At 40.6% G+C, this 18495-nt stretch overlaps 4 protein-coding genes across 6 annotated transcripts; 1 reads left to right on the top strand and 3 right to left on the bottom strand.

Annotated features, from left to right (window-relative positions):
• On the top strand, window positions 589-3587 carry LOC18783705 (pentatricopeptide repeat-containing protein At5g40400). The gene has a single exon (XM_007216211.2). The coding sequence runs from the start codon at window positions 686-688 to the stop codon at window positions 2600-2602; it is 1917 nt and encodes a 638-aa protein (XP_007216273.2). The 5' UTR covers window positions 589-685; the 3' UTR covers window positions 2603-3587.
• On the bottom strand, window positions 4161-10245 carry LOC18783857 (zinc finger CCCH domain-containing protein 41). Of its 2 annotated transcripts, none has more exons than XM_020559171.1 (5): window positions 9608-10245; window positions 8100-8993; window positions 5972-7180; window positions 5341-5688; window positions 4161-4950 (listed from the first exon to the last, which is right to left on the bottom strand). In XM_020559171.1, exons 2-5 carry the CDS (start codon window positions 8874-8876, stop codon window positions 4474-4476), a joined length of 2811 nt encoding a protein of 936 aa, XP_020414760.1. In that variant the 5' UTR covers window positions 8877-8993; window positions 9608-10245; the 3' UTR covers window positions 4161-4473. The 2 variants fall into 2 exon arrangements, with proteins under 2 accessions (XP_020414760.1, XP_020414759.1); XM_020559170.1 differs by having other exon boundaries at window positions 8100-8984.
• On the bottom strand, window positions 10344-13748 carry LOC18781695 (protein transport protein SEC31). Of its 2 annotated transcripts, none has more exons than XM_007217157.2 (3): window positions 13231-13748; window positions 12184-12462; window positions 10344-11722 (listed from the first exon to the last, which is right to left on the bottom strand). In XM_007217157.2, the coding sequence occupies exons 1-3, from the start codon at window positions 13561-13563 to the stop codon at window positions 10607-10609; spliced, it is 1728 nt and encodes a 575-aa protein (XP_007217219.1). In that variant the 5' UTR covers window positions 13564-13748; the 3' UTR covers window positions 10344-10606. The 2 variants fall into 2 exon arrangements, with proteins under 2 accessions (XP_007217219.1, XP_020414761.1); XM_020559172.1 differs by having other exon boundaries at window positions 10349-11722; window positions 12184-12414.
• Window positions 14250-17976, bottom strand: LOC18782253 (probable galactinol--sucrose galactosyltransferase 5). The gene is made up of 4 exons (XM_007214907.2): window positions 16230-17976; window positions 15745-15922; window positions 15275-15642; window positions 14250-15172 (listed from the first exon to the last, which is right to left on the bottom strand). Exons 1-4 carry the CDS (start codon window positions 17433-17435, stop codon window positions 14606-14608), a joined length of 2319 nt encoding a protein of 772 aa, XP_007214969.1. The 5' UTR covers window positions 17436-17976; the 3' UTR covers window positions 14250-14605.

Below are 18495 nucleotides of genomic sequence, written 5' to 3'. Positions count from 1 at the left end.
AGAACTCTCAAGCCTCTCTCCCCATATCTCTCTCATGTACAATGTAATCTCCATAATCAAATATAAATACAAAGCTATAAGCTATAGTGGATGTAGCTCCATTATGGTGAACCACTCAAACACTTGTGTTATTTGTGTGATTATGTCTTAATCCCTTAGGTACAAATTCGCTCGTTAACACCATTGAAGTTGTTTGCTAAACTATCTAGAACTGGGGTAGGAATGGTACTTGATTCCTTATAAGTTGTTTACAATTCCCATGAATCGGAGTTGAAACTACTTTGATTACCTTTGTTGTTGGGTTAAAATGGATGACAAATTTGAAATTTTAGAAACTGTGTGAGGATATAATGGGTCAAAAATAATATCACCTCCTACCCAAGAGTTTAATTCCTCCAAAATCATGAGTTGAATTCCTGATTTTATGTGGGTCAACTTGCATTTTCTTTCCTTTATGTAAAGTAAACACATGAGTAATCTGTAATGGAATAAAAAATGTCAAGTCTCTAGTAGGGTAGAAACGGCATTTCGTATTTTGTCATTATTCACGAATTGACCCCAAGGTCATTTATCTAAAAATATTTTCCGATTGGTGACAATATTTTGCTTTATTCACGCCTTTGTCCATGTTACAGACTCGCAGCAGGTGCCTTTCTCGCTCTCTCCATCCATCTCTCTGCTAGCGATGCATCGTGCTTCAACATGTTCCATAAATCGGATCTTTGTTGTGTCAGCCAACTCTCCATATTATACAAAACCACTCTTGAACATCAATTTCATACTAAAAATATCAGCTCTCTCTTCTTCTTCTTCTTCTTCAGCTCTACAGACCATCCCAGACTCTCACTCCATATCAGTTTCAAACCCACTTTATCATTTTCTTCCCCAAACCCAAAACCCCAACAACATAGTCAATCTCATCTGTTCAAGCCTTAAGCAAGGAAACGCCCATCTTTCCCTTCTTCAAAATGACATTAAAGAGCTTTTTCCTCATCTAGGTGCTCAAGAAATTTCCAGGGTTCTGCTCAGATTTCATTCTGATTACTCCTCAGCTCTTGTTTTTTTCAATTGGGTCAAGAATGGTTTGGGTCTCAGACCCACTACCCAGAATTATTGTATTGTTATTCATATTCTGGCATGCTCCAAAAAGTTTCCGCAAGCTATGAAATTGTTATGGGAGTTGATAGAGTTGGTCAGAGATGTTTCACCAAAAGATGACATTTTCCAAAATTTGGTTGTGTGTACTGAAGATTGTAACTGGGATCCAGTAATCTTTGACATGCTCATTAAGGCTTATGTGAAAGCAGGTATGATTGGAGATGGTTTTAGCACTATGAAAAAGGCAATAAGGGTTGGTTTTATTCCCAGCGTGATTGCTTGTAATTGTCTTTTGAATGGGTTAGTGAAGTTGAATTGTATTGACCAGTGTTGGGAAGTATATGAGGAGATGGGAAGGATTGGGATACACCCAAATGTGTATACTTTTAATATTTTGATTAATGTTTTGTGCAAGGATGGAGATGTTGATAAAGTGAATGCATTTTTGGAGAAAATGGAAGAAGAAGGATTTGATCCCGATATTGTGACATATAATACTCTAATTAGTAGCTATTGTAGGAAAGGAAGGTTGGAAGATGCATTTTATTTGTATAAGATCATGTATAGGAGAGGTGTGATGCCGGACATGGTTTCATATACTGCCTTGATGAATGGTCTTTGTAAACAAGGGAAGGTAAGGGAGGCTCATCAGATTTTTCATCGGATGATTGATAGAGGGTTGGATCCAGACACTGTATCGTATAACACTCTTATTAGTGGTTATTGCCATGAGGGGAAGATGCAAGAGTCTCGATCATTGTTGCATGAGATGATCAGAAATGGTATTTGTCCAGATGATTTCACTTGTAGGATAGTCATAGAAGGATATGGCAAAGAAGGTAAGCTGCTCTCTGCTCTGAATTTGGTTGTGGAGCTTCAAAGATTTCAAGTGTCTATTTCTCATGATGTTTATGATTATCTAGTAGTTGCCTTGTGTCAAGAACTTCGACCATTTGCAGCTAAAAGTCTATTAGAAAGAAGTTCTAAGGATGGTCATCTGCCTGGTTTGGATATCTATAACAAATTGATTGAGTCTCTCTGTGAAAACCTTTATGTGGCAGAGGCACTGCTTTTGAAAGCCGAGATGATACGTAAGAACATTAAACCCGATCTTTTTACATACAGAACTCTAATATGCTGTCTATGTCACATAAATAGAACAGTGGAAGGTGAATCTCTAATGAAAGAGATGGCTGAATCTGGTTTGGCTCCTAATCTAGAGATATGCAGGTCATTGATAAAGGGGTACTGCAAAGAAAGGGATGTTGATAAAGCAGAAACATTGTTAGGCTTGTTTGCCAAGGAATTTCAAGTTTTTGATTCTGAAAGTTACAATACACTTGTTGAAGTCTTCTGTGAGGATGGTGATATGGCCAAGTTGTTGGAGTTGCAGGATAGGATGATGAAAGTGGGTTTTGCGCCGAATAGCCTTACATTTAAATATGTGATCCATGGATTATGGAGAACTGCAAGACCAGATAAAAACAAGCTTCGCGTGGAATAAACTTAGAAAGAAGAATGTTGGGCATTGTCGTCCTAGGTAGATGATGTGAGGGATTTTGTTGTATCCTATGACCGATATTCTAGGTGCAATGCAACATGCTTTCACTCTAGTACATTGCCAACCATGATATGTGTTTTCCAGGGTGAATCTGGTGATTGTGCTTCTTGGTGGATAACGAGAGAAAGGTAAAGGGATTGGCTGAAAAGCATGGCATAGATGAGGAGCCACTGCCAGGGTAGGGACTTGTTTGGCAGTGGCAGTGGCACTTATTCTAATGTTATGGGGGTAGTAATAGGAAGTTAAGGTCAAATGGGGACCAATTTTCAATTTGGGGTCTTCAATTGCTTTGCTGCTATAGAAGGTGATTTTGAACCATGTGATGCATGCTCTGCACTTATAATAGAATTCTCCAGGAAGTTCCTCCTGATTGAGCATGTCTGTCATTTAAAGCAATGAATTCCTGGCTGAAGCTTACTTGTCTTAGGAGGTGCTGGGGCCCGGGGTACTCTTATCTCGGAGAAACTGAAGCCTGACTGACTGGTAGATGGCAGACCAGCTGAGACCTTCAACTTTGGAATGTCTCTCTCAATTTTCCATTATTAGTGTTCTTCAAGGTCTACAAAACTAAACTTGAGATGCTGCTGCTGCTGCTGCTGGCATCGTAGTTGAGTTGATTGCCCACAATTTACCACAGCCAGCTGGAAATGGAAGTCATGGGTTGGAATTCTAGGACCAATCGATTTTAAAATATAGCTTTGTTCTTTTCTTTTCTTATTTGCTTGTTTGGCACTGGCAGTCAGAAAATATGATTTGGTGTTCTTGGCTTGGGTCCATCTTTGCTGTATAGCCTTTTCTTTTAACATGTTAAATTAAAATTAAATTAAATTTTCAAATTTTGGGTCCATTTTGTGTTAATTACAACTCATAATAATAAGAATGAAGAAAGAGTCGATTCTCGAATGGACCATATTCGAATATTCCCTTCTCTTCAGTTTGGCTACTCTTCTTTGCACTTAATTATGGTTTTATTCCTTGAATATTTATTTTATTTCATTTGAGCCCCTCATTTTTATGTCCGTTTCTTCCTTTGCCATCGCTGCTGGACCAGTTAGCTTTTGGCGTTTCAAACCTTTTCTTTTTGGATGGCTGACTCATCATGCTCTACAACGCTTCGGCTTTTTTTTTTCGGCCAATCACAATTTGACACTTGTGAAGAACTGTTTTCTTCTTTTGTCGACTTGAAACTGTGATTGGCTCATTCTTGTTCAAATAAAATATGACAAACTTTTTTTTGACCTCCCCTCTAGAAGTTAGAACTGCTAGTTACAATTTTTTGTTTTGTTTTTCAATTGGTATCCTATCCATTAACAATTACTGTATTTGTCTTTGACATAGAAGGACAAAATCATCAAGGGGACATTTTTTGACACGACAAAGCTTTTCTTTAATGAAGTGATAAGCACTGCAGAAATACTATTTTCACAGAGCAAATACATAAAAAGCAAATAGCATCACAATCCAGTGAGAATTCAGTAAAATTACTGGATCAACTTGCATAAAACTGAAAGGGAATCAAATCCCTAATATTTTCTTCTATGTAACCGTTTAAATGTTTCAACAGAATTTTCAACTTTAATGATTTGGTCCTAGACATATCTAAGCAGAAAGACAACATGGTACACCACTCAACTATCCTCAGGTAGAAGTCAAAAATAGGAAATTCCCTTTTTACAAATCCCATGCATACAAATAAGAAACACTGGAAAATAAAAATTTAAGCAATTGCTAAAGCAGGTTTCCTGGAAAATTAGAGTTTCTCAGATTTAACATTTACCTGACTGTACAAATCTGAAAATTAGCCCATTTGTAAATTACATTGCTTCGCCTTTAGATGACTCTTTCTCACCAGATGTTGACTTCGGACTAGACTGGGAATACTCACCCGGTTCCACGTGCTCAACACCACCTTGTCTTTCGGAATGTTCAGGTTCTCCATTTCCTGATGCAGCAGAAGCTTCCTGGGAACCACTGTCTGCTACTTCATCTGCAGGCTCAACATCAGCTATTAATGGCCCCTTTGGGGTGGTGGTGGATGGAGAATTTTCTCTGCCACTGCGGTCATTGCTGGAAATGCTAGATGTCAGCCACATAAATTTTAGATCGTGTCCTTCCCAGCATTTACCATTGAGAAATGCCCTCTCCGCTGAACGGCGTGTCGTGAAAGTTATACAAGCTGAGCAATCTTTTGATGCCTCCAACTCACTACCACAATCACGGGATTCCAGATCTTCCAACTCCGCATTAGAAAGATCGCCATAGGGTGAAAAGTGTTCCTTCATAATAGCAACCTAGAAAGCACAAAACATCAGTTTACTTTCATTGGTACATAAATAAAATTACACCAAGACCAACAGATTCCAGACCATTTCAATGTGATGCAACTGAAAAGAAAACCTAGGACCAGAATGGATTATATTTTACCATACAAAAAAATTAATGCAAATATGAAGGATATATGGCCCATGATTGCTTAAAAAAACGCACTCATTGCTTTATTGCTCATGATTAACACATAGGCCCATTCATTGAGGAATGTGTGATGCCACATGTATTGCAGCCATATATCCAAGAGCAGAGATCATTTATTCACTTATAGAAAAGTGCAACAATAATTTCTCTCCTTTTTGGCGGTTGAGTGGGAAGGATTTGAGAGGGGGAGGAGAGAGAGAGAGACTTACATTTGCGAATCCAGCGGGTAAAGGAGGAAGAATTCTAAATGCAGTGGGACGATTGTCCAATTTGTATCTATTCACTGGAGAAGGAGTCCCTATTGATCCCAATGGACGAATACTCAGCTGCTTCAAGCTAGTGGATTGCTGCAGCACCATAGTTGTACTGGTTTTTGGACTACAGGAGACAACGTTCTCTACACATTTGTTTTTATCAGTCATCTCAGCATGCAGTTCTTCCATAGGAGTCGGATTTGAGGACTTTGGATTAGCAACTTTACCAACATCAGCTGTTATTCCCACTTTGGGTCTCTTAGCAGCTTGCTCTATGTCTGCCTCACCCTTGGGTCCAGTAGCCTGAAAAAAGTCAAACCTTGAGCAAAGCTGATAATGAAATAATAGTGTTATCATGTACCCCACTAATAAATTTGCACCCACATCTTTATATAAATCAATTTCAAACCCTTTCTAAGATCTCTTTGAAACCATGCAAAAAGACTGTCTTAGCAAATAAGGTACATTGAGATGAGAGTATAACATGAGAAAATTTGTAAAGCAAGCCAAGATGATATGTGCCTCATATCAAACAAGTAGCATTAGCGAGAAAATGAAACATTCAAGGTAAGGGCAGATGGTTTACTTGTTTCTCAAGTTTGTCCAATTTGCGACGAAAGTCATTTCGTTTCTGGTCCAGCATTTCCTGTTTCTTGCGAAGTTCCTCCTTTAACTGCTCTAAATTCTCTAGCTTTTTCTGCAAAGGTGGGGCCTTGGGACCATTTGAGATGACAGGCTTGGAGTTATCAGCGGAAGGTAGAAAAGCATCAGATGTATGGACAATACTACTCTTTGGAGCAGCAGATTGAAGATTATCTTTGCTTATACTAGTAACCGTTGGATGGGGTGGAATTAAACCAGGAAAATTACTGGCAGTGCCTGTGCCATCATCAGGAATGCTATCACGATTAGCCCACCACAACCTGATGAAGCGGTTACCCATTACAGCATCAGGTGCCTTTAAAGCAGCTTCAGCCTCTTCCCTCCTTGAAAACTGGACAAAAGCTCGTTCACTATTCAATGGAATATAAATGTCAATGACCTCTCCAAACTTTTGGAAATGAGAAAGAAGAGCCTCCCTTTTGTTGCTCTTCTGGGGAATGCCATTGACAAATAGAGTACGCAATGCTTTTTGAGATGGTTTCCGAATGTTACGTGTAGGATCAAAATGTGTCTTGGGTGATGAATCCACGGCTTTTGGGCCATCTTCTGCCATGATACGCTTCCCTTGACGTGGTGGATTTTGAATGCTGACTAATGCCTCCTTACCTTCCTTAGTTTCACTCTCAATACAATCTGAAGAATTATTTGTAGGATCAATTTTCTCCTTCACATCTAATTTACTTTTTGAACTGCCAATTCTACCCCACACGGACACGCTTGTACTCTGTGAATTGGCAGCTGTCCCAACGCTTCTAATTGGGCATTCATTATCAGCACTATCTAACCTGGCACGATGACGATCAGATGGATCATCATTTGACAAGGATTCAGTTTCATCATTCCTAGGTGATTGCAGGCCTAGAAGTGCATTTGAGGTTTCGGGACCATTATTATTCCACAGGGGTTGATCAGGGTCATACAAATCAGCTCCACCCAGATAACCAGGACCAGAATATGGACCGTTCAAGCCCAAACCATCATCATTGACAGCAGACTTGCTTGTTTTTCCATGTAAGCCTTTGCTATTCATCAATGCAGCTGAAGATGCACTGACTGAAGGTAGAGATCCAGGGCCAGTGGGTTTTCCCAGTAGGTGTGCACTTGATACAGGGAGATTGAACTGAGAAAGACTCTGTAATTGAGGGAAATTAGGACTTAAGTAAAAACACAGGCCAGCAAAGAATGAAGTTTACAGAGAATGAAATATCCAACCAAGAGAAAGTGCAGCAAGATAAATAAATGCATGTATGAGTTGTGATCAGATGAATCAAATATATCATATACCCATCCCAACCCCCTGCTAAACATTTGACCAGTGGCAAGTTAGGTAACACAAAAAGAAAAAATGGCTAGCACACAGGGAGTTAGATCTTGTTGCAGAAAGTCCTAAAGTAAAAAGCTTGATCTCTTAACACAGAAACATCCAAAGGCTAATAAACATTCAATAACGAGGATACCATTAACAGACCAGCAGAAACAGGTGTTTGTGGGTACACGCACAAACTGATTGGCATTATACAAAAAAATATAACAAAAACAAAAGGTATCAAGTCACAGCCTAAAGATTTCGGAACCAAGGTATGACCTGCACATGCCAATGCATATAGAGTACAAAACTAAACATTCAGGCATAATGAATGTGAAAGAAGATGGTTAATGGTGCAGACATTACATTTAAATAAAGCCTTAAGTTAAGCTAGAATGTCAATAAAACATTAATAATACTGAATCATAATACAGAAACATGCATCATGTCTCCCTCTAAGTACTTGCATTAAACATTCAGGTTGCAGACAAGTAGATAATGGCTAGATAAACTTAAAAGCGTCAAGAGTATAAACAACACATTATTAATTACCAAGAAAAAAGTACTATACTGAGGTGAATTTTTCACATAAAACATCTGTACCCCAGTAGATGTGGTGATCCTCAGTCTAAAGACGCATTGCCACAATTCTCTTTCCATTTTCTACTTTTAAAGTGATTGGTGCTATGCCAAATATATGCTACTGATGTTCGAGTAACAGGAAAGATATGCACAATAAATGTACCTGGACATCTTCAACAACAATCCGATTCACACCATGCTCCATCGGGCACATATCCCCTCTTAGACAAAATCCACGCTCCTCAAAGTCTCTACATCTTTGACGAGGAATCCCCATATTCATCGAAGAATGGATTGGTGGTCTGAGTGTTCCTTGCAAGCCAATGGAATGTAGTGTATCCATGGCGCCATTAGGTATTCCTGGAATCAATCCAAATGCATTCCAGGATGCATTCTGTGCACTGGAAACACTTGGTAATCCACGTCCAGCAAAAAGATTTGGAGGAATGGATCCCTGCTGAACCATTTGAGAAGCAATATCTGAGTTGAACCTAGAATCGCGTTGGCCCCATGATCCAGAGTCTCTTCCTCTTCCCCTACCAAGACCAGGGTCTCCAGGAAATCCTTGGTTTGCACGGATTCTTTGATTTAAATCGAAAGGTGCTCGAGGCAGTGATGCTAATCCCGGGCGTCTTTTATCAAATTTTACAGAAAAGTCTTGAGAAGCGGAATTGTAATTTCTCCACGTTGTACTTGCTTGAGAGTCATTATCCCTGAAAGAGTTCCCATTTGCAAAAGGTTTATTTCGCTTTCTGTATGGCCTTGCTATAACTTGGTCAAGAGTATCTCTCTCCAAAGACTGAGAACGAGTCTCTCGTCTACGATGTTTGTGGTTTCGATCATCATCATCATCATCACTGACTTCCTTTTCCTCAGGATCACTAATACAATCAGAAGGAGAAAGGCCCCCTGGTTTTGGAGATGAAACTTTTAACTCCATTTGATCCCTTGAAATCAATAGGATGTTGTTTTATGTCACCAATAGCTCTAATTTCCCAGTGCAGAAATCAAATTACTTGTTTGTCTATAAATACTCCAGTGAAAGAACCTAAAATTACTTCCCAGGAAATACAAAAAAGAAAAATGTTAAGAGCAGATAATCATCCCGTTCCAGAGAAAAAATGGCTCAAACATGAAAAACATTTGAGGTGCAAACAATTTGAAATCCTTGCACCATAACCATATCAACTTGATACACATTGTGTAATCAGCATACATGTGCCAACGCAAATTTAGAAGTAAAATGAATTGAATTGTTTTTATGGAGCTATGCGAAATAGCATTCAAAATCAGTACTTCATGTTCACTGATTATTAGAATGAATGATGATCGTTGAACCACTTAAATCAACACTCTATAGATATGATTAATGCACAAAGCAATGACCATATTAGAAACAGACACAAACTGCTTAAATAAATTAAGTAAGCGAAACCCAAATGAAAAGCACTAGTCAATAACTGAATGCAATTTTATACATACACGTCCGCACTATCAAAATTAAACTCCTAAAACCCATAGGCTTTCACAATTACATATGAAAACGATAAGTAATCCAATATAATCAACAGAATATGGAAAATTAAACTCCTAGGAATTGCATTAGCTGATAATAATTTAGGTTTAAAAGAACGGAAAAGTAAAATCAAATAATTAAGCATAAATTCTTACCGAGTGTTCTAAAAGAATTGAGCAACAAATGCCTCCTAAAGCTTCATACATAGAGATTGATTCAACTTCGCTACGGAGCGCGGAGCAATGCACGGAGGTCATGGAAGGCAATTTCGGGAAGAAACATAGTTGCAGAGGGAACAGGTAGGGGTAAGGATCGTAAAAATGAGATAATCGAGGGGGTCTATCGAACGAAAGCTTTTGCGTGAGAGAAAGAGAGAGAGATTTGGCGGGGTAGTAATATGCGAGAGAAAGAGGTTTTGCGACTGTGACTTGTTTTGGGGGTTTGGAGCTGTGCCGAGCAAACAGGATTTTTGAGAGAGACGACGCTGTGCCAAAAAAAGGAATAAATAAAATAAAGTGTGGACCAAAACTAGAATTACAAAATTGCATTTTCTCCTATAAGATTATGGAAATTGTGGAAGTGTCTCACGAGACTTCTTTTTTTTTTTCATTTCTTTTTTTATTCCTTTTTGGGTGGGGTGCGTCCGTGCATGTTTGGAAAGGTGGGGTTTTCTTATTTTATTTTTGACAAATGTATTTTTCACGTTTAATCATTTTCTTTTTTTTTATGTTTTCTGTGAAAATAATATTCCTCTTTTTCTCTCTCTTTCTTGGAAATAATATTCTTTCTTCACTTTGGTAAGCGAGGAAAAGATTCCTGTTTTCTGCAGAAAAATGCACAAGGGAAAATTTGCAATAGCGTTAAAAATTGTGTAATGATACACGAAGAACAGATCATAAAACTCAATAAACCACCTGCCATTTATTACGAGTAAATACACAAATGAGAGGAAGACATGCGATCACTTACAGAAGCTAGCAAAGAAAGAAAATAGGTTCAATGCAAAGCGCACGCAATGGAATGTAAATCCCTCATAAGGAAATTAAGAGAAACGCAAAATACATAAAAGGGTGCATCTCCTAAGTTCCAAGCGATAGACGATCTAGAAACAAGTGATACTTCATATACATCGGTCTGGAGCAGGCAACACCATACTATCGACCAAACCAAGCTCTAGGCTGCTGAACTTCCCCATCATTCGTCAACTTATCTAGCACAACATTGACGTCAACTGACTGGCCGCTGTCTGTCATCTTTCGAACAGTGGCCCTAACATAGTCTCTCGGGAAACCCATAGTTGTCACGGTGTCGATCACATCTTCAATGGGAACTCTGTTTCCAGTCCCAGCTGAAGCTGAACCACCCCCTGCCCCAGATGGAGTAGGCAATGCTTGTGGTAGTACCCGAGCAGTTGGTAGCTGTGGGTAACCACTTCCTCCACTTTGAGCTGTAGCAGAAGAAGAGAGTTGTGGTGGTTTCATTGAGGAGCTACCACCATATTGAGAAGGTGATCCACCATAATGATATGACTCACCAAGCCCAGCTGGAGGGCTATACCCAGAAGAATACCCTGAACTGGATCTGCTTGAAGGTGGCTCATACGCTTGGGAAGCTGGACTATAATACTGTTGGGAGGGGGGAAGACCACTGGGCGTATGAGAAGGTGGCTGACGAAGACTGGGTGGGTAGTTCTGGGAAGGAATATAAGGTGTCTCTTCAGCATGGTGACCCAATGTAGGCTGGAGTTGAGAGGGATTAACAGGTGTATGCGAAGGGTGCTGTTGAGGCAGCTGGGGTGGAGGCTGAGAATACTGTGGTTGAGTGGTAGGTTGAAATTGTTGATGTGGTGGCACTGGAGGAAGGGGGACCGTCTGCTGACCTGGAGGTAATTGGTATTGCTGATTTGGGGCTCCTTGATTTTGACCAGGCGGTGGGAAATAAGGGTCTTGCTGAGGGACAGGAGGGATCTGGTTCTGAGAAAACTGATTTGGAAGTTGAACTGTATGTGGTACACTTTGGGGCATAGGTTGGGGAGGAGCATTTGGGTGAGAGACAGCAGGAAGTGAGGGCGGAAGGTTCACAGGGGGAGGAAGTTGTTGGTGAGAGTGTCGAGGAGCAGAGGCGGCTGCCTGCCCAGAATCCCCATGCATAGCGTTCTGAGGTTCTGGTTGAGGGTCTACCTTGGGATTGGAAACTTGTATCCTTGCAAGATGCAGCTGAGCCTCTACTATGTCTTGCTTATCCTTCAAATCCTTAACACCTGTTTGTACCTGTATGTGATGTTGACAAAAATCAAAAAAGAGAAGAATGGTCAATAGAGCAGCATAAACACATTGGCCAGAAAAACAGATAAACATAGGCTAGTGTGCTAATAAACAACACTTAAGTTTTCATGCCAAAACAAATGAATGCTTGCTTTCACCTGGAAGCAAGTAAACCCAACTAAGAAGACCTTGCTGTAAGATATACTAGGAGTTATCTTGTTGGGGTAAAAATGTTTCCAAAACCACGCAATTCAAATGCCTAGAAGATTGAAGATTTTCAAGAATTTCAGGTTTGGTGAGAGCATGGGAGATGGGCAACTTTGCTTTCACACTCTCTATTTAGTTCTGGCTCAAGACTAACAATCGTCCTGCATATTGCATCAATCATACTCCCAATGCTATTTATAAGATTTCCAGATTAACAGAAGTCCTATTTGACTAAAACACCAAAAGTAAAGGCAACATACATCTCGAAGAATATCCTCCAACCGTATCATCTTTCCATCAGCATTCCCATGATTATTTCCCACAGATACCTTCAAATCATCCACAGAATTCTCAAGGTGGCGGGTTCTGCTCTCGAGTTGTGTTAGTCGTGCACTAACACCTTCCAACACATGTAATAAATTATCAGCATGCTTCTTCATGGCCTGGTCAATCTCTGACACAACAGTAGCATCAAGTACATTTCGGTCCTTCTGTAAAATAACTTTTGCAGGTTCAATAGAATCCAGAGAGCCATAATTCTGTAAGAAACAAAAAAAGGGTAGCACCATGTAAATGTAAATGAACCAAATGGTACAGCTAACATACAGTTATCAATCATAAATGTCTACCTAAAGTCTACCATACAGCAGGAAGATTTTCTTGAAAAATCAAGTGGAGGCTACTATATTCAAAAAGCCCATCATGGTAGACAAAACATCAATACTTCCAATAGCACCATCTTTGATCAATCTAATCTCAAATAATAATTAACATACATGGCAACAAGATCAATCAAAAAGTTGTTGTTTTAATTCACGCACTGCCCTCGGGCTAATTCATTAGAGTTCTCCAATCACAAAACATTTAACTTCACCTGAAGCCTGAAGCATATCATACAAAATTTGAAAATGCTAATAACAAATACAATGTACAAAATCTCAAAACAGATAGAAATCAAACACAATTATCAATTCCCTAAATTACCTAGAAGAAATTAAAACAACTAACAACTAAAAAGCCCCCAAAACCTAGCAAATAAATTTTTTGCAGCTTTAAGCCGTGTGTTGATCATCAGATACAACTATTAACCTCTTGAACTGACATAATTGCCAATTTGTTATATGCTAATGAAATGGTCCTTACCGAACTGATTGGTCACTCACTTGCCCTAGTAGACTAATGCAGCTTCAGAGAAACTACAAATTCTAAGCAAACTAATGCAATTCTGATTCACTTCTAATCACTTCGATTGATTCATATGAAAATGCGAACATGAAATTCAGCAATTAATGGAATAAAAATATTACTCTGATAGGAGCGGTAGTGTTGGACTTGGGCTCGCCGGAGTTCCAAACCCTAGCGGCTCCTCCTCCTCCAAGATTGGGTGCGGGATCGAGGCTCTGCGACTGCGAAGAAGTTCCGACGATGGGACGAATGGGCTGGAAATCGTAGCTGGGCAACATCTCATGATATAGCTTATTGGAAAGCCCATTTCCATGGCCGACCTGCTGCTCTTCTTCCTCTTTGGGATGGTTGTTGTCGTTCATCTTCATCTGGTCGATGAAGTCGTTGTTGTTCTGCTGCGGCGATCCCTGTGACAGATCCATTATCTGCTTGTCCATAAACGACGTCGTGCTCATCGAGTATATACAAACAGCAGCCTGAAATTTTGGATGCTCCTTTTCGGGTTTTGGAATTTGTATTATTTAATTTCCTTATTTATCTATGCTGAGGATTGAACTTGAAGATTGGCAATGTTTGAGCAATTTCGTTTTGAGACGACCTCCTCCTTTCTGTAATAACTTCGCTTCTTTGAGACGTAAAAACCAAATTACGAATTTACGACTTTTGATTGTCTTATTATTTTTCTTTGAATTTTATTTACTTCTTTGGGCTTTGGGCTTTTGGTTTTTTTGGGCCACAAAGCCCTTTCTCTTTTTTCTTTTTCTGAAAAAGCCCGTATTGTGACCTCTAGACAAAGGATTGGCCCATTATAAACATGACTCTGGACAATCAAGATTATTTTCTAAAGGAGCAAAAGCATTAAACTTGCAACATGGAAAAGCTCTGTATTATCCCCTGCATTTGTGACTCTGTGAATGCAATTTTTTTGGTGTGAATACAAAACTATAGTGAGGGAGAGGGGAATCTGACTTACGACCTCGGATGCAAGGTTAAATGCTCTTAACGAACTGAGTTACAAATCCCTTTGAGCTTTGAACGCAGTTACTAAAAAATAATGGCTGAAATTTGTTAGGGTCTTGTCTACTTGGTTAAGCACAATGTTTCAAACAGTTCATTTGGTAGCAAAAAAGAAGATCAAAAGTGTTTGCAGCAAATCAATTCATATGGTGAAATAAGGTGGAGAGTTACACCACAAAGGAGTTCTACATCTCCCAAATCCATCTACAAACTGGGCAACTCAAATACAATTGAGAGGAAAACTAAGAACATGAAAATTACAACCCAAAAAAAAAAAAAATTAAAACAGAGCGAATCTTATAAGCTTATATATAATGAAAAGCTCAATAGTTTGTATTACTTGAAATCATTAAGTAGTCGTTAATTAGCCAACAGTGCTTAAGTATACCAAGTCCCTTGGTCCTAATTAAAGTTGCAGGCACAAGAGAGACTTGGTCCTCATGAGAAAAAGAAAAAAAAAAACTGGTCTAGAATCTATATTTAGAATTTGTACTCCACAGTAGATAAGGTGGAAGAAGCAGGCCATGGCACTTGGATTATGACCATGCTCTGCTCGTACTCAAAAGCAACGTCGTTGCCCTCAATCCTGCAACTTGTTGGTTTCTCAGAAGCAAAGACCCTGAGCTCTCCAGTGCCCTTAACTCCAACTTGAACAGAGCTCTCGTCCTCATTGAAAACAAAGGACTGGATGGCACCGCCGGTGTTGAGCATGTTCACTAAGCCAATGGGGGCAAATTGGACAGACTTTTTAGCACCCAAAACAGTCACCGGAGAGACAAAAATGAGCTCAAAGTTGAAGGGGTCCAGTGACAGTTCAACATCCTCGTTGGGCTTGGACAGGACAAGCTTCTTGGCTTGGTGATAGTACAAGGCAAACTCTTGCACTCCTTCAATGGAAATTGGGCTCTTGCCACTCTTCCACTGGATGTCCTTCGGGTTGAGCTTGGCGGTCAGCCTGTGGGAGAATTTAGCAGCACATTGGTTGCGCCGGGTTTCGCGGCTCCAGCCTCCTCCTTGGCAGTTGAATGCCCCAAGAACTCCACTGAACTGTTCCATACATATCAAAAGTATTGTTAGCTTAAGACCCAAATAACATTATCGATGATTCAAATTCACAGTTTGACAATACAAGAGTATAAGATAGGTTACCTTATTGAGGTTCCATATTTTGAGCATGGTGTTGCCATCATGGAGAGGGTCCTCAAAGAGACAATCACGAGTTGGTAGTGCATAGTACTCGCACCGGAGAATTGAGCCATCGGGCAACACCAGGGTCCTAAGCACATCAAAGTTGTGCTTTCCAACGGCATCGCTAACATAAATAGGGCCACCGGAGATGGCCCTAGAGGCGGCGTGGAAGGCAGCGCAGGGATGGGTCGATTGGAACATATCCCAATCCGGGTGTATAAAATTGCCCATCCACAAGCTGTTGTAAGCACAGTGCACCATGTGACACCCTTGAAGCCAAAACGTACCGTTGGGGTCACCAGATGGATCGGTGCACCAGAAATCATCACCTGATAGCATAAATTTTGCAAAATGATTAATTTCTGTTTATTAAAATTAGGAGTGAGTTAGAAGTTAGAACAAAATGAAAATTTTTAATTGCAAAAACATACCAACACGGCCAAGAGTGATGGCTTCGGTTCCAAGGAACATGAAGTCGTTGCAGTGCTCCATGCTGGCAATGACCCCGTTGCCATTGAAGTGCTTCCTCACTGAAGATGTAAGAGCATCGAAATATGCCTTCGCCAGCTTCACCCTCCCGCCATAATTCTCACAAAGCATTTCCAGCAACTGTTTACAGCATAAATATTAAAATAAATATAATAAAGATTAATTATTTTGTGTAAATATGAAAATTAAAGAAGGAAATTCTTACAAAAATTAAAAAGTTAGGAGGAAAGGAAAAGTAGATATAACGTGCCGACCATACAGGTCAAAGTAAGTTAACAGAAGTTAAATAGTCTCTCTTTATCTTTCACATCCAAAAATAATGACACCTAGCAGTTTCAACGTGACACTTCAACGCCAACACCGACCAAAATCCAACTAATAATTAACAACCAATTGAATTAAAAATTGAAGAAAAATAACGACTTACGTGGATTACGTCCACCTTGACGCCGTCGATCCCGACGGACTTCAAGTGCGAGTGGAGCCCTTCGTACATCTGATCAACGACCTCGGGTGGGACCAGCCCCACACCAGTGGCCACGATCTTATCCACGGCCAGATCTTCCATTGTCTTCAGTAGGCCCGGAGACAATGTGGGCTCCACCACCACAGCGTCGGGCATTCCGGGAACATTGGGCCTGACTCCGCCCCAGTACCCACACAGCGCATGCCACACGTACACGTAATCAACGCTCTTGAACTCCTCCTTGAGGTCCTTGATAAAGGCACCCATGCCTTTACCAGAGGCACCCCCATTGGGACTCACGTAGTCCCTGAACTTGTAATTTTCTTCAAACTTCAGGAGCCTGCACGGCATTTGCTCGCCGGCAACCGCTTGGTTCATGCCTTCTTTGGTGATGGGATCAGAATCGTGACCAATGGACTGCCACCCATCGTCGAGCAACACGAGCCCGGGTGGACACCCACCTTCCACCAGCTTCCTCACGCCGTCTATGACGCCGTGAGGGTGTACAGTAAGATAGAATGCGTCCCAGGTGCACCAACCGAACTTGTCCACGATCCCAGGTGGGGTCTTGTCCTCCAAAAGTTGGAAAGTTCCCAAATGGTCCCTCGCGACTTTGACCGCCTCTTTGACTAGGGCAAACGGATCATCACCGGCTTGCAAATAAAGCACGCTCTGGAAGGAATTGGAGACTTCTCGGGTGGACCCACTCTCGACGCAGATGTCGAGAAAGTCGGAGTTGCCGGGCTGGATGCAGGCGCGGAAGGAGCCTTCTAGAAGGGGGAGAACGACGACGTAGGGCCTACCGGCGTCGGAGCTTTCGAGGATGACGATCTGGGTCTCGTTCTCTAGGTCCCGGCCGTTGGATCCGACCCAGTGGGTAGTCCACCAGACTTTGAACCGGAAGATGCTCATGAAGCGGATGTCCTTCAGTTGGCCAACGGGGACCACGTGGCGGCTGTTGGGCTCGGCGACATCAAAGCCCACGAAGCAGCCGGCGGTGCTGTAGGGTGATGGGATGAGTGTTATGTTTTCCGGCACGTCGGAGAGAATGACATGGCCGTTTGCCTTGAAGTTGGACTTCTCGAGCGTGAAAGGACATGACGAGGGCTTAGAGCCGTCGGCGAGGTTAGTGTCGCCGTTGGCAGCTTTAGTCAAACTTGGAGCCATTGACTGAATGTGTATGAGAAACACAGAAGGGTAACTTGTGAAGAGGTTTTAGGTGTTGGTTTTTGGGTGCGGTGAAGAAAGGGAGAAGAGCGAGGGTGGGTTTATATAGAGAAATGGATGGTAGGGTTTTCTTTTTTCAGAACGGAGAATCAAAGAATGATCTGGAAAAGAATCTGTGATGACTTTGATTGGGTGTGAAGGAAAATCCAAAACTTGCTGTTTTAAGTTGTGATGATGAGTGGCTCAGTGAATATAGGGTCGTCCATTTTATAGACGAATGAAAAGTGACCACGAAGGTGAGGTGGAAGTTTCATTAGACATCTTGGTAACTTTTTTATTTTTTTATATTATAACTTTTTCAAACAAAATAATAAACTAAATCAACCGTATGATGTTTCTTTAAAAAGGAAAGAAATTAGGATAAATTAAATTCTTTCTCAAATTATCCATTACAGACGGGCCTCAACCTCAACGGTAACATCAAAAGCATGAATTATATATAGTTTTCTGGATTTGACGCTTCATCCTCCAATACAATTGTCGCTGCAATTTCTTCATATAGATTACTTGGTCCTTAATGGAGAACGTCACGCGCTTAACATCGCCATCAAAGGAAAACAAATTGTTTCGAATTGTTTAATGTCATTCTTTTTGCTGTTATATATCTGATTCAACAGTTTCACAAGGTGGACTTTTAGCATGCTCCGCGGAATTGTAATCAAGTTGCACATTTGGTGGCAGCCCATATTTTTCGTATTGGTGGTTGGCACAATTGGGATAATGTTTATCGACTGTTTAATTGCCTAACCAAGGATGTTAACTGATCTATTCGCATTTAATAAAATTTCTCTATCTTTCACACACACACAAAAAAGGGCTGTATTGAATTTCATTTCAGGAGATACATGGTGAAAATTGAATGAAGGCTTGGTGCCCCATGCAAATTACAAGGCTATGAGTGCTGATGTTCAATCGACTTGTAAAATGAAGGCATGGTGTTTTAATTTGATCGAAATATTAGGGTTCATGAAAACTTACATGTGCACATGATCAATTAAAC

The sequence above is a fragment of the Prunus persica genome, chromosome G3 (genome assembly GCF_000346465.2).
Source record: "Prunus persica cultivar Lovell chromosome G3, Prunus_persica_NCBIv2, whole genome shotgun sequence".
NCBI classification, from domain to species: Eukaryota; Viridiplantae; Streptophyta; class Magnoliopsida; order Rosales; family Rosaceae; genus Prunus; species Prunus persica.
Note: the sequence above shows the minus strand (reverse complement) of the source record. Positions and strands in the feature narration are given on the sequence as shown.